At 40.8% G+C, this 13,359-nt stretch overlaps 1 protein-coding gene across 4 annotated transcripts in view; it reads left to right on the top strand.

Moving 5' to 3' along the window:
- GHITM (growth hormone inducible transmembrane protein) overlaps nucleotides 1–13,052 on the top strand; it is a 49,063-nt gene extending 36,011 nt beyond the window's left edge. For 2 of the 4 annotated variants that reach the window (XM_039379725.1, XM_027720653.2), the window contains exons 2-9: nucleotides 2,700–2,859; nucleotides 4,387–4,486; nucleotides 6,302–6,413; nucleotides 7,735–7,876; nucleotides 8,969–9,077; nucleotides 10,109–10,297; nucleotides 10,851–11,022; nucleotides 11,827–13,052. In XM_039379725.1, the coding sequence (XP_039235659.1) occupies nucleotides 2,731–2,859; nucleotides 4,387–4,486; nucleotides 6,302–6,413; nucleotides 7,735–7,876; nucleotides 8,969–9,077; nucleotides 10,109–10,297; nucleotides 10,851–11,022; nucleotides 11,827–11,914 (1,041 nt within the window). In that variant the 5' untranslated portion in view covers nucleotides 2,700–2,730 and the 3' untranslated portion in view covers nucleotides 11,915–13,052. Of the gene's footprint in view, nucleotides 1–1,213; nucleotides 1,306–1,519; nucleotides 1,625–2,699; nucleotides 2,860–4,386; nucleotides 4,487–6,301; nucleotides 6,414–7,734; nucleotides 7,877–8,968; nucleotides 9,078–10,108; nucleotides 10,298–10,850; nucleotides 11,023–11,826 lie in introns of those variants that run through there. The other 2 variants (XM_027720648.2, XM_027720649.2) reach the window with 2 other exon arrangements.
- The last annotated feature ends 307 nt before the right edge of the window (nucleotides 13,053–13,359 follow it).

Here is a 13,359-nt window from a genome sequence, read left to right as displayed (position 1 = left end):
TTTGTCTTTGATCCTGCTAAAGACTCTCACAATGTGTTTTACTGGGCTGTGAAGAACCATGACCATAAGTAGTGTTAAGGTTGAAACTATAGAGCTGTAGCTGTAGTGGGGCTGGAAAGGGGCTCCCAAAGCAAACACAGTTTGCCAAAAAGACTTCTCTGAAGAATATTGAGTGTCTCAGTAGTGCCTGGCTCATAGCTCATTCTAGAGTTAGGATTAGCTCTAACACTGAGAGAACAAGAAATGCTGATATGCAGCTGGGATGGGGCTGGCAAAGGAGAAATAAGGCTGCCGAAAGAATTCTTCTGGTAATAGTAAGAGTCTGGACTGAGCCGTGTCACAAGCCTTTGGTTTAGGGTTAGTGCTGGTGGAGAGTAAAAGCCAGAGGTCCAGTTGGAGTTGAGCTGCCAAAGGACTGCAAGAACTTCAGAGAGAAAACTTCCCTGAGGAATTGATAGTCCAGGGAAGTGCTGCTCTGCTTTTCCTAGGGCTCAGTTTAGCATTAGGGTTACACTCGGAAAGTATCTCAGAGCTCCAAGTAGAGTGATGCTGGAAAGCAGCTGCCAGAACAGAAATAGTTTAGCCCAAAAAGGGAATGTTTAGCCCCTGCAAGGGCTCTGGACTGCCCTTGCAAGGCTGGGATTAGGGCTGGCAGCATCCGCTTCTGTAATTTATGCACACAATATTGTATTTTATGCTTATCTGGCATGTCAGCACGTTAAAGCACGTAATATAATCCACATGTAAGAGAGATGTAACTCCAAAGAGGTTAACAAGAGATTTATCTCCTTGTTCATGCTAGACTGCTGAGCCGTAAGGGAAGGGAGTGCAAAGGTCCTTAACCTTGTGACACCCTGAGAAAGGCAAGACTTAAATTCACGGGCAGCGAGCGGCAGAGGTGACACGGGGGCCGTGAGATGGGCGGGCTGGCACTTAAAGGTCACACTGCTATAACATCCATATATCCACATATCCGTATCCCGTTAATATCTCCGTACAACATCCACACGGCCCCGCACTCCCGTCACACCCGGCCGGGGCGGCCGCGCGCCCCCTGCTGGCCCGGCCGCCCCTCGGCAGCGCCGGCCCCGCCCGCGCCCTTCCAGAACCTTCCCCGCCGCCTCAAAGATGGCCGCCGCGCGGCACCTCCCCCGCCCCCTCCAGCCAATGGCACCTGCGGGCTTTGGAGTCACGTGGCTCGGGCGAGCCAATCGGAGCAGGGAGCGCTAGGGGCGGGCTGACGTCAGTTCCGCTGCCGAGGGGCCGGGGCCGAGCGGGGCGAGCGCGTAGGAGGCGGCGGGGCAGGTACGGGTCGGGCCGGGAGGGGACGGGACAGGGGTGTGGGGGGAGAAGCAGGGCCGAAAACGGGCGAGGGTCCGCGGCCCACCCAGGCTGAGGCGGACGCGGGCGCCGCCCCGCCGGGCCCGGGAGGGGTTTGAGGTGCGGCGGTGCCTGCGCAGCGCTGCGTTACGTTAGTGCCGGTTATGGCCAGTTAATACGCGGGAATGTCCGTGGGGTTTTATTCTGGTTTTAGCTCTCTTGCTCTTTGTAAAGCGCTTGAGGTTGTCTTGCTTCAAGTATCAGTTTCCAGGGGAAAAAAGGCCAAGATCCCAGAGTTGGCACTGTGAGTTTCTGCAGGCCTTGTCGTCCGGGTCTGGGTGCGGTGGGACAGGTCGGGATGTGCCTCGTAAAGTACTTCCCGTTATGGAAGCAGGATTTCATAGCTCTGCTTCAGAGCAAAGTAGCTTTCTAGCAGCAGGATTAATTTCTCACTGTCGCATCTCTGTGGTTAATGTGAGCTGTCCGGTGCTGTGCGTGCTTGTTCTCACTCGTGTTTATTAAGGTTACCTTTATTTAGGATACTCTTAGATCATACTGCGCGCTGCACACGTAAGGTGTGACCTTTGAAAAAAGATACTGGTAGTTGGGGTGTCCTGTGATATCAGAGGTTGTGTGTATTCATAATTAAGGGGGGGGGTGTATAACGTGCACCGTTTGTGGCAGTGAGGGGGTAGTTTTCATACTGCCTGCGGAACACAAGGGCTGTGTCTGTCCGTCTGGCCAGGAGCGGCGTCCCTGTTTTCTGGTCAGGAGTACTCAGTATGACCTGAACCTGTGTTCTGGGCTGTGACCTTGACTGAGTGCTGTGCCCACAAAACCAACTAATTCTTTAAAGGATAGCTTGAAGTTTCTCTTAAAACTTTTTTCCATCACATATGTTGTGCTGTTTACTCATTTGGGTTTAGACTTAGATAGAGTTTAAGTAACTTTGGGGCAGCTTTTTGAGCATTTATGTGGAGGGCAGAGTACTCATGCAGTGTTATGTTTCAAAGTGAAGGTTAGTTGCCAGGGTAACTCAAATATAAGTACATAAAGGGTCTTGATTTATTTTATGGCATGAAAAGTAGTATGTTCTCTGTTTTTTAGTAAGCTGTGAGAGAGAAGTCTCTGATGGAAATGGGAGATAAATACAAGTGAAACAGAGTTAAACTGCATTTAAGAAGGTTCTATGTCTTATTACAGTACTTATAGTAATAATACTGGTTTAACTGTAGGCTTTTTTTTTTATTTGGGGATTTTTTTGTTTTATTTTTTATTTTCTTTACTACTTTTATTGTGGTTGAGAATAAGTAGTAAGTGCGCCTTGTCTGAAAACCTTGTAAGAAAATAGTAAAATGTATTTTCTTGTGTATTTGCAGGAACACAGTGTGTTAAGTTATCTGAGCAACCATGCTGGCTGCAAGGCTGGTGTGCCTGAGGGCACTGTCATGCCAGACTATCCGCCCTGCTATCACTCAGGCTTCCCCAGCCTTGAGGAACTCCAATATAAAAGCATACAGGCTGTGGCAGCCTAACCAGGTAATGTAAATCCTCTTTCTGATGGTCCCAACGGCAGGTATTTTAAAGAGTTGAGTGTATTGCCAGAAGAATCATTTTGCATGGGGTACCTGCTTTGAATGATCAAAAGTCTTCTGCTTGTTTGAGGTACCTACCTGCTCTAATTTACTGAAGGAAGAATATTGCTCAGTCCAACCACAGGGTTTTTAAAGCATTTGAAGTGATATCTTCTGTTCCAATTACTTATTTTTCTCTTGGAATTAATGGGGAAAATATCTTAAAGGAGACAGTTAGAGATGGATAGGCCTTACTGTGTAAAATGGGAGGAACAGAAATTCTTGTCCTGTCTCCCTGTTTCCAAGTTACAGTCTTGAATATAACATTAAAGTAAAAACTTTCTTTGTAATTATTTTAGTCCCAACATGTGTTTAGAGCTGTAGCCCAGGTTAGAGCAATTTCTGAGCTATGGCAGGACAATCACAGATCTAACCAGCACCTTTAGAAACTTGTCATTATACTGAGACACTGTCTGTTTATTCTTCATTGGGAGATGTTGCAGACATACTTTCTAGCCAGGCAGAAAGCAACTGTAAGAGGATGTTGCTCTTCTGTCACCTCTGTGGTGAAAGAGCCACTGGCAAGTTCTTCACTTCCATTGTGTTTTCCTCTTAAGTGTTTCAAGTTTGTAGATGTGTTGGGTCTTTTTGCGTGTGTGCGAGTTTTCGAGTGTTGGCAGGATTTTGTTAGCTGCTAAACACACCAAAACTGAAGGGCTATGGTAAAGGTCCTGACTTGTAGAGCTCTGATGGCTGATGGCAATGCTTTAGATCTCGAGTTTTAGTGTTAAACTCACAGCTTTGAGTGAGTTCTTGGCTGCTCAGGTGCAAGTTTAATTTAAAATTTCCTGGAAAAAATGGTAAGAAAACTTCAAAAGTTGTTTTTGAACTTTAATATGAGTTTATTCTGTCTTGCTTTTGCAACTAAGATATTGAGTAGCATACTGTAGTTACTTGGAGCTTGTCAGCCTTTAAAATCTTGAGTTTATAGGCCTTGATTCAAGGTTTGTTCTCTAAATCAAGGTTAGAATTGAAAGCAAAGAATTCAGGTTGCTTTTCCAAATTTAATGTCTGTAAAGTATAAATATTGTGCTAGAATATTTTTACATTAAAGTGTTTACATGAATAGTATTTTAATGTAGGAAGCAAAATATTTTTTTACAAAATAATAAAGTAAAGATTGTGTTTTTACATTTGAAAAAAAGGCATGTGACAGTATTTAGTATGGTGGGACAAGAGTAGATGAAATGCAGTCTGAGAACTTCAGCTTCTGAAATTCACTGCATTGGTTCTCTAATTGTGTGTGGATGTTTTTCACAAAGGTTTCTGAACTTTAACGTTCAGTTGTTTCCCTTGAACACAGTTGCATCATATCTTTGGGAGGTAAGCACAGAGTATGTAACAATTTCAAGTGTAGCAAGTAAGTTGATAAGAATGTATTTTGTATTTTATTTCATAAAATCTTTTTTTATGCTATTTCCAAATCTAACAGTGTTATGCCACCAGAGTAAGAACAGGTGTAAGGCGAGGAAAACTTGGCCAAGAAGTCAAAGAAGCAGCGTTTGAACCATCTGCAGAAACTGCACTTAAAGGTAGAGTAGTTCTGCTTTAAACACTCAGTATCTTTGTACCTCAGCTGAAAACTTCCTCAAAGGAATATGTTTTTTTCAAACCGTTAAAGAGACTGAGAATATTGTTTCTTACATAAGTTTGCTTAGTGCAAACTGGAGACAGTTTCTCTGCTTGTCTTTCCTTGTAAAGTTTAAAGCTGCAAATGTGTCACAGTATAGAGAAATTCCTTGTCTTTAAGCTGCTTTTGACAGCTAGTAAGTCAGAAATTATTGTCTCTTAATGGAGATTTGATTTGCAGATATCAAAAAATAAACTAAAGTTGCTTTGCTACCTCTACTCTGTGTACTGTTTACAGGGAAAAAATTCTACAGTGTGTACAGTTTGCAAAAAAGTGGTTTTGGTGTTACAGTTGTCTAAGACATTGGGTTACTATGCTTGCTGGTATATCTAAGTGTTTGTAATTTCTGTGGCTTACAAAGGGATTTTTACTTAGTGTTCAACAGAACAGACATGTAAATGTCTAATTATTGCATTGAATTAGCAAATAGAATATGTATATTGGCTGGATAGTGTCTTGACTATAACACATTAGGTAATGTAGTCTTAGAGTTACGCAACTGAAGGTATTTAGTCACAATTGTTCTTCAGTTATAACAGTGTTTATGATTGAGGCTTACACTTGTAGCAGTAATTGATAGGTGGCACAAATCAGGCAGTAGAAGGCAATGGTAAATCAAGTGGCGGTGTTACCCATGAGCTTTGGAAATCCCTTTTCAAACTGGTGTGGATATAATTGCTACCAAAAAACCCTTGAAGGAGCAAGCATTAAGGGTAGATGAATGAGAGGAAAGGACCCAATATCTAGGTTTTGTACTGTTTTTTAGCAAGTTGAATAGTGAAATCGTATACAAAATCAGCTGACAGTTGAACTCTTCCGTTAGAGACTCTGTTAACTGGTTTTGTGTTGGAAATCCTGTCGCTGTGATGAAGGTCAGTAAACCTGGCACACTATGAGCTGGATTCTTCTTACTCTTTTGTGAAGCTGTATTGCGTTGGTGGGGTGAATCTCCAGTTTTTCCCATGTCATGGCTGGGCTTCATGAACAAAGATTTGGGAAGGGCTCTACCCATGTTTGTTGCAAGCACGTTGGTGGCTGAAAAGGCCAATACGGGACAGGCATGTCCAGTTGCAAAAGGCACAGCAGAAAGACTCCTTAGATGGTGTATTCTGCAAGACACGATTCTTTCTGCGTTGCCTTTTCTCCTCGACAGTGATCCTGCGTGTGTTCTCAAAAGCATCAGCAGCGTTACAGATGGTGTGTCTCCAGGTCTCCCGATTGGAGGCCAGAGTAGACCAGTTATGGTGGTCAATATGGCCAAGGCTGAGATGTTGTTTCAGGGAGTCCTTGTATCTCCTCTTCGGGGCTCCTCTCTTGCGGCAGCCGATGGCAAGTTCACCATAAAGCAGGATCTTAGGGAGGCGGTGGTCCTTCATCCTGGAGACGTGCCCTGCCCAACGCAGCTGTGTTGCACTCCATACCAAATTTCACGAGTTTGTGGTGTGCTGTTGGGAACTAGGCGAACTACCATCAGACCTTTGTGATGCAGTCATCATCACTTTGTATAAGAAGAAAGGTACTAAATCAGACTGCTCAAATTTCCCCATGTAGCTCATTGAGAACTGGTGATGCACTGCCCTTAAGTTAAGTGGAGCTTTAAGAGAGAAGATTAACACAGATCAGCTGTTGCAGATACAGCAAAACTCACATGAGGATGTTGTTAACTATCCAAGAAAAAGCATTCATGAGAGTGTGGGGTTTCTATTTCTTTATACAGCTGATCGCCTGGGGAAAATTATTGTTGCTGGAGGGGCTGCTGTTGGCCTGGGGGCCCTCTGTTACTATGGATTGGGCATGTCCAGTGAGATTGGAGCTATCGAAAGGGCTGCGTAAGTAAGATGGCTTACTTTTTTAATTAAAGAGTGCACTAAGCAAATCTCCCCCCCCTTCATATCTGCTCACCCAGTGCGCACACAGCTTACACTTTTTTTAAGCTCTGAACAGAAAACCCTCGCCTCTGTCTCTGCAGGTTTTTAAAGCATATAACTGAAAGCAAAACTAGAATTATTTAATTATCCAGTATGCTTAAATGGATATTGATCTGAGTTCCTTTGTTTTGCTAAATCTGAAATTTATTTGTGAAGAGTATATAAACTTGTCTTATGAGGTTTGCTTCAGATAACTTTAGAAGAGTGGCCTTCTAAAAAACATATTGCTAAGACCACTTTGCCTGGTGTTCCTGTGAGACTGTTCATTAAACTTTAATATAGCTGTTGGAAAGAGAGTCTCCGCTAAACACAGGGTCTTAGCATAAGCCTTGCTCTAATAAATGTTTTGCTTAAAACTTTGGTGTATTGCTTTTTGATCAACCAAAACCTGACTGATGGCAAAACTGTGCAGTCAGACTTAAAAGATGGTTAGTGATAAGCATGGGCTTGGGAGAAGTGTGTGCTGGAGACATTTTGCTCTGCTTTGTATTTGGAAGCAGCTATCTGCATTTATACTGAACGCTTGCTGGTTGTATCTGTGAGAGGCTTTTCATATGTAAGCTGTGTCTGGGTTTTTTTTCACCCATGAGCCTTGAAGTAATGGGTCAAAAGAGTAAAATGGGAGAAAATGTGTGCACTATGTTTAAGTTTGGTATTATCAGGGAAAGTTTTCTGTCCATGCTGTGAGCAGGTGATAGTGCAGAAACTCATTCATGTCTAGGTCTGTTACTATTGTTAGAGCTCTCAAAATGACGTTTGTCCTGTGTCAGATAATCATGTGCACTGTGACTCAGCAATTTGTGAGCTGCTCAGGAGGCAGTGTGCTCACTGGTGTGTACCCAGTACACATTCCATAGGCCTTTTTCCTGGAACCAGTTTGTTATATATGTACTATTCTCTGTTTTTCTGTAGTTAAAAGCATTCATTATGCAGTTTCCCCTGTATGCTTCCTCCTTAGAATTGAATTATAGTTAGCATTATTTGTAACTTGTAATTATTTGTATTTGTGTTTCTGCAGAGTTACATTAGACTGTACCAAGGAGATTGAAAGGTTCAGCCCCCCTTGCAAAGTAAACTCGTGGCAGAAGTTGCTAGACCACTGTTATGAAACCTCCCTTATACCCATAGCTATGAACATATTTAACAACTTGATTGTGTTTTTAGTTGTTCTCCATTTGGAAACTGGTAACTGTACAGTTGTGTATGACTGCTTATTTTTCAGTATTTGGCCAGACTATGTGAAGCAGAGAATTCAGTCCACGTACATGTACTTTGCGGGAAGCATTGGCATGACAGCGCTGTCTGCTGTGGCAGTAAGCAGAACTCCAGCACTCATGAGCCTTATGACACGGGGCTCCTGGCTGGTAAGTTCATGTTATAAAAATGAAAGTATTTACTGAGAAACACCCTCAAATGTGATGGTTGATATAAAAAAAAAAAAAGAGAGATGTAAACTAATTGGTGAAAAGTAAGGCAAAACTTCACTTACATTCATGTCTTTATCCATAAAGACCCTTCAGGTGTCCTAATGATATTTTGTGATTTAAGGTTTGGTGACTCTAATTACATGCTGATGTGGATTTTCTATACTAATTTGATACTTTGTCAAAGAAAAACTACATGAGCAAAAAAAATGCTATGTCATCCTTACCAGCTGTAAGTAAGAACCCCATATAAATAGCTACCTGAAGCTCATGAAACTGTTTCTGTTGCTGTCTGGAAATGGAAATGCAGGTCTCTGTGCATTCTTACACCTCCCTGTACTGTCCTGTATAGCTCTTTGAAAACTGTCTCCTGTTTGCCAACACTGAACCAATACTGGTGGGCAAATCATCCAGGCAAAACACTAACAAAATCTGTCTGCTTAGTGCATACTCAGTGTGTTAAGCGGAGTGAAACAATAATAGTTAAATGCCAACACCTACATAACTTAAGGAGATTAATTAAATAATGCATCCTTGGTGATAAACCAAAGTTGTACATTTCTGACCAGTCTGGGAGGTGCTGGATGACTCTGCATGGAATCATCAGTAAGAGGAGGTAGTGAGGCTGAAAAGTTGTTGGTAGCAAAAGATGTGAACTGAGTATTGGCTTTGGTGGAGAAATGTACAAGAAAAAAAGTAAGGCTAATACATTTCAGGTACCTTAATGAGAATGAGAGTAAGGGGCCAGGACCATGTGTTTTCTTTCTGTTACTTACACAACTGAGATTGTTGCCAGCTTAACCAATAAACGTGTATTCTTAGAAGACTGAGTAAAAATAAAATGAAAATTACTGTAAACTAAGATCTACGAAGATTTGATTGTAACCTTACAGGAGTAAAACTGACAAACACTCATTATGAATTAGGTTGCTGGTTTCACTAGAATTACACTACTGGCTTTTAAACTAGGAGGTTAGAACAGAGCCCATATGTCCTAATGCTAACTTGAACTCTGTAATTCTGTTTCTACAGGCAATTGGTGCGACTTTTGCGGCTATGATTGGTGCTGGAATGTTGGTCAGGTCCATATCCTATCAAGACAGTCCAATAGCTAAACATGCAGCTTGGATGTTGCATTCAGGTTTGTGATTTTAATGTTTGTTGTAGAGATGTCTGTGCTTCAGTGTGACCAGATTCTTACTTTAACAAAACTTTAACTTTAAAGTCAATTTTTATATACTGCTTAGAAGAGTTAAGTTTTTTCAGAGACCATTGAGAACTCCTGAATGTCAGGGAAGAATTGCTAAGTGTTGTTAACAGAACTCTAGTGTTTTTCATAATCATCTAGAAGAAGTCAGGCTCAAGTTAAACTTGAGATACATATATGACATATGGGATAGAACTAACTGGTTTTGTAGCTCTTTGGTTTTGTGACTGCTTTCTGCTACTGTAGCTTCTGTAAGCACTCTTGCCTATGCTAACCATTTCATTACTACTGAGGTATGTGTCCATCAGGTATTTAAGCTGTGAGTACAGATCAGTTTCTCACTAAGAATACCTACTTCAAATAACAGTGGCTATCATTTTTCAAAACTGTTTTGACAGAAATATTTTATGGTTCAGCAAAACCACATGGATGCTGGACATTAGAATCATATTTGCCTCTCCAGAGCTTCTCTGCCAAGAAGTTATGTTTATTGTAGCGATTGTTATTATGTTAAACAACCTAATATGATAATAATTAACTAGAGAAGTTTCATACAAGACTAGCAAAAAATCTGACTTATTTGCCTAACTGATAATTGTACCAGACATCTGTGCTGCTTTTCAGTGTCACATGTTCCTAATGCTATTATGTAGTTGATTAGTCCATGCCAAGTATCTCTTACCAGTTCTGTTTTGAACCGATCAGTATGTTGACTTTTGTTGGTCTTTTCTCCAAAGACCAGCTCCCTGAAGTACTCTCCAGAGCTAGATAAAAGTAGGTCATGGAATTTAAGGTTGCTAATTTGTCGTGCTCCCTTCTAGATAAGTGCACAGTCAATTACATTGATATTTTGTTGTGTGAGTGGATTAGATTGAGCCGTGCCATCTGAATGGAGGGGGAAAAAATCAATTGTTTTGAGATGTGGTGTTCCAAACCTTACATGTGTTTTGTTTTGCTTTGGGTAGGTGTCATGGGGGCGGTGGTGGCTCCTCTAGCCTTCCTGGGTGGTCCCTTGCTGGTCAGAGCTGCCTGGTACACCACTGGAATCGTCGGAGGGCTCTCGACTGTGGCCATGTGTGCTCCAAGTGAAAAATTCCTGAACATGGGAGGACCACTTGGCCTAGGCTTAGGCTTTGTTCTTGCCTCTTCCATTGGTAAAATACTGTTTTAATACTGTCATATAAAGTAGGTAATAAACTTAAGCTACTAAGGTGCAGCTCACATTGAGTTGCAGGCTGGTCTGTCCAGTTAAGATTCGCCTTATATAGCCCTGGCAGAAACTACTGTTATATTTGTTCTTGAAAACAAACGTGAAGGTACAGTTCTGGGAAATGTTAGTCTGACAAACACCCACTAGTGGTGGCTTATATTTTTAGTTACTGCCGGTGAGTGGGGAAGACAGTAAATGTGATCTTAGTTCTCAATCCCCTTGTTCTTCTTTGTGTTTCTAGGCATTATTGTAGTCATAGGGAGAGAAGTACCTTCACATGAGAAAAATACACAGTTCCCTAGGGTGTTCAAAATTCCTGGTTGTATATGTGACATCTTCAGAGTGTGTTCATTAAAGCTCTTGGTATCAAAATTGCACCACAAATGGAGAATTGAATACTTGCTGAAAAAAACTTGTGTTACAGTTACTGAAGTTTGACCTAACTGAGAGTAGTAGATACACAGTTTTCTTTGACACTATTGTACATTCCTCTCCAGGATCCATGTTCTTGCCTCCTACTTCTGCTTTTGGTGCCGGCTTGTATTCCGTAGCCGTTTATGGTGGGTTGGTGCTCTTTGGCATGTTCCTGCTCTACGATACACAGCTTGTTGTCAAGCGTGCGGAAACTCTTCCCTATTACGGAGTAACCAAATACGACCCAATCAATGCGTAAGTGTTCGGTGTTAGCAAAGCTGATCTCGGTGTCTGTGTAAGAATTTGCCCCAAGCTATGTTGAAGTATACTGTAAAAATAGCCTTTCATTTATTGTTCAAGTGTACTGCTGTTAAGCGTGAAAGATCACAGGTTTTAAAAATAACAATGAGAAGACAGATAGTGAAGTTAAAGCTGAAAGCATCTGTCTGAATTGTGAGAAACAGTATTGAATGTGTGATGTCACATGCCTCCAGCAGTACGTTCTGAAAAGTATTTTTGTTTTCTAAAGCATTGCTGAGAGAATTTATAGCTGCTTTCTGAAAATATCTGTCAGTATTAGCTGATACAAAAAATGTTAACCTTTCTATAGGCATTAAGTACGTAATGGTCTTTGTCACTAAATAAAAAAGCTGCAACGGTGTGATAGTTAGGGAAGAAAGCATTAATTGGCTCAGTAAAGAACAAATGTGACTAACAAGTAACTTCTTCATAAATGTCTGTTTGATCTTAGATGAATTCTTTACCTCCTTGGTTCTATTTTCTTCTAATTAAAGTAGAAGATAAACAGATCAAAGTACAATATACTCCTGTAGGAGAACACTATACTGTCTGTTAGGACTTCTGTAAATAGTTCTTGCTGGCAGAGGTGGTAGAGCAAAAGCAGGGGTGTTTTTTGACGTATCAAGCATTGAGGACAATCATAGTTGGGTTTTGTTACAGATGCTTCATGAAGGCTTTTTAAATGAAGTATAATGGTGTGAAACGCCAAATAACACTATTTCTGTTCAACAATATTAACTTTGATTTCTTGTTTCCTAGATGCATGGGTATCTACACCGATACACTGAACATCTTTATTCGGGTGGCCACCATGCTTGCAGGTGGTGGAGGTGTCAGGAAAAAGTAAACTGAGACTCTTCTTTACAACTGTCTTGACATCGTACCGAGTGCACATACTGAATAAATATTCATGGTTTAAAGCAGTATTGCTCCAAGTGAGAATTTTAAAGCATTTCAGCATATTGTTTCAGTGCGATGTGATTCAGACTTAATAGTTTTTCTTTAAACACTTTCCAGCTCTGTGTTTAAAATAGTGCAAACTGCTTCTAATTGTACATTATTTTGGGAAAGTAAATTATTTTTAATATATAAACAGTCTTACCTGCTTTTTAATGGGTTTGATGGCAGTTCAACTTTTACTTACTTTCTTTTACTGTGACTGCATAGTAAAGGAAGTAATTCCTGAACTGATATCCCATATGCAGGTAGGGACACAACCTACTTCATGAAATGCTGCTTAGATGCATCAATTTTCAGTTAAGATTACATAATTTTATTTCAGTGACGTCTTAAGAAAAACTGAATAAATTCTATATGGCACTAAATGCAGTAATGACTTTGACCTGGGCAGAAATTTCAGAAAGGTTTAAGCAGTTGTCAGAAATGTGTTGGATTTGACAGGTGAGGTGACCAAAAAGTGTAAAGGAGACAAGATGTGAAAACTATGCAATGTTTGTCCCATATGAACTTCAGTCTCTTTCTGGAGTAAACATGAGAATTCCTTGCTTTAATGCTGACTGGATATAATAGCTGGGTTATTTTGTTATAGATTTATAAAATCATTGAATGGCAATATACCTGTGTCTTTCTTCTGGTGACTGTATTTCTGTACTGCAGATGAAGGTTGTCCTTCGTGCTCATCTCTTGGAACTTTTTACAATTGGCACAGAAAGAGGGAATTGGGGATGGCATGCTGGAAACCCCAATATCTTAAATTTACCATACTGGTGTGTGCATTAGTCTGTTTACCTCTTCTCCAAATTGGGATGTATAACTTGGTCTAAAAGAAAAGTTCCCTAATAGTGAAATTGATTTAATAGTAAGAAATTTATACTTCACAAACTCTGTATGTTGGAATAAAAGGTGAGTTCTTGGGCCAAGAAAGTTTCGACCTAATGTCAACAGCTCAGATTTTCAGTTTCTGGTAAATATGCTATGTTTATCTATTGACCTATGAACAATAAAATTCTAGCCTCACAAGTTGACTATTCTCACTTTTGCTGTGTTAACAAATATTTTAGTACCCCTGCACTAATAACGTGGTGATTTTTTTTGTTTTATTTTGTTATGGTTACAATTTCCTTTGTAAGAGAGGGCATATTCCTCTATATAAAAATGTGCAAAGATGGTTTTCAGTTTCGCTGGCGAGCATCTTTTGGGGATGTTTCCCTGATGTCTTCTGAAGAGGTGTGACTTGATTCTGTGATCATACCTTGGTCCAGAATCAGACGTGTGAATAAACAGTAAAATGTAACTAGTTCTGAGCACTAAATAAGACCACTTGTTTCATCT

Source organism: Pipra filicauda, unplaced genomic scaffold, assembly GCF_003945595.2.
Source record: "Pipra filicauda isolate LSUMZ 115617 unplaced genomic scaffold, ASM394559v2 scaffold173_size1550139_pilon, whole genome shotgun sequence".
NCBI lineage: Eukaryota > Metazoa > Chordata > Aves > Passeriformes > Pipridae > Pipra > Pipra filicauda.
The sequence above is the reverse complement of the archived record's forward strand: the minus strand, read 5'-3'. Positions and strand labels throughout refer to the sequence as shown.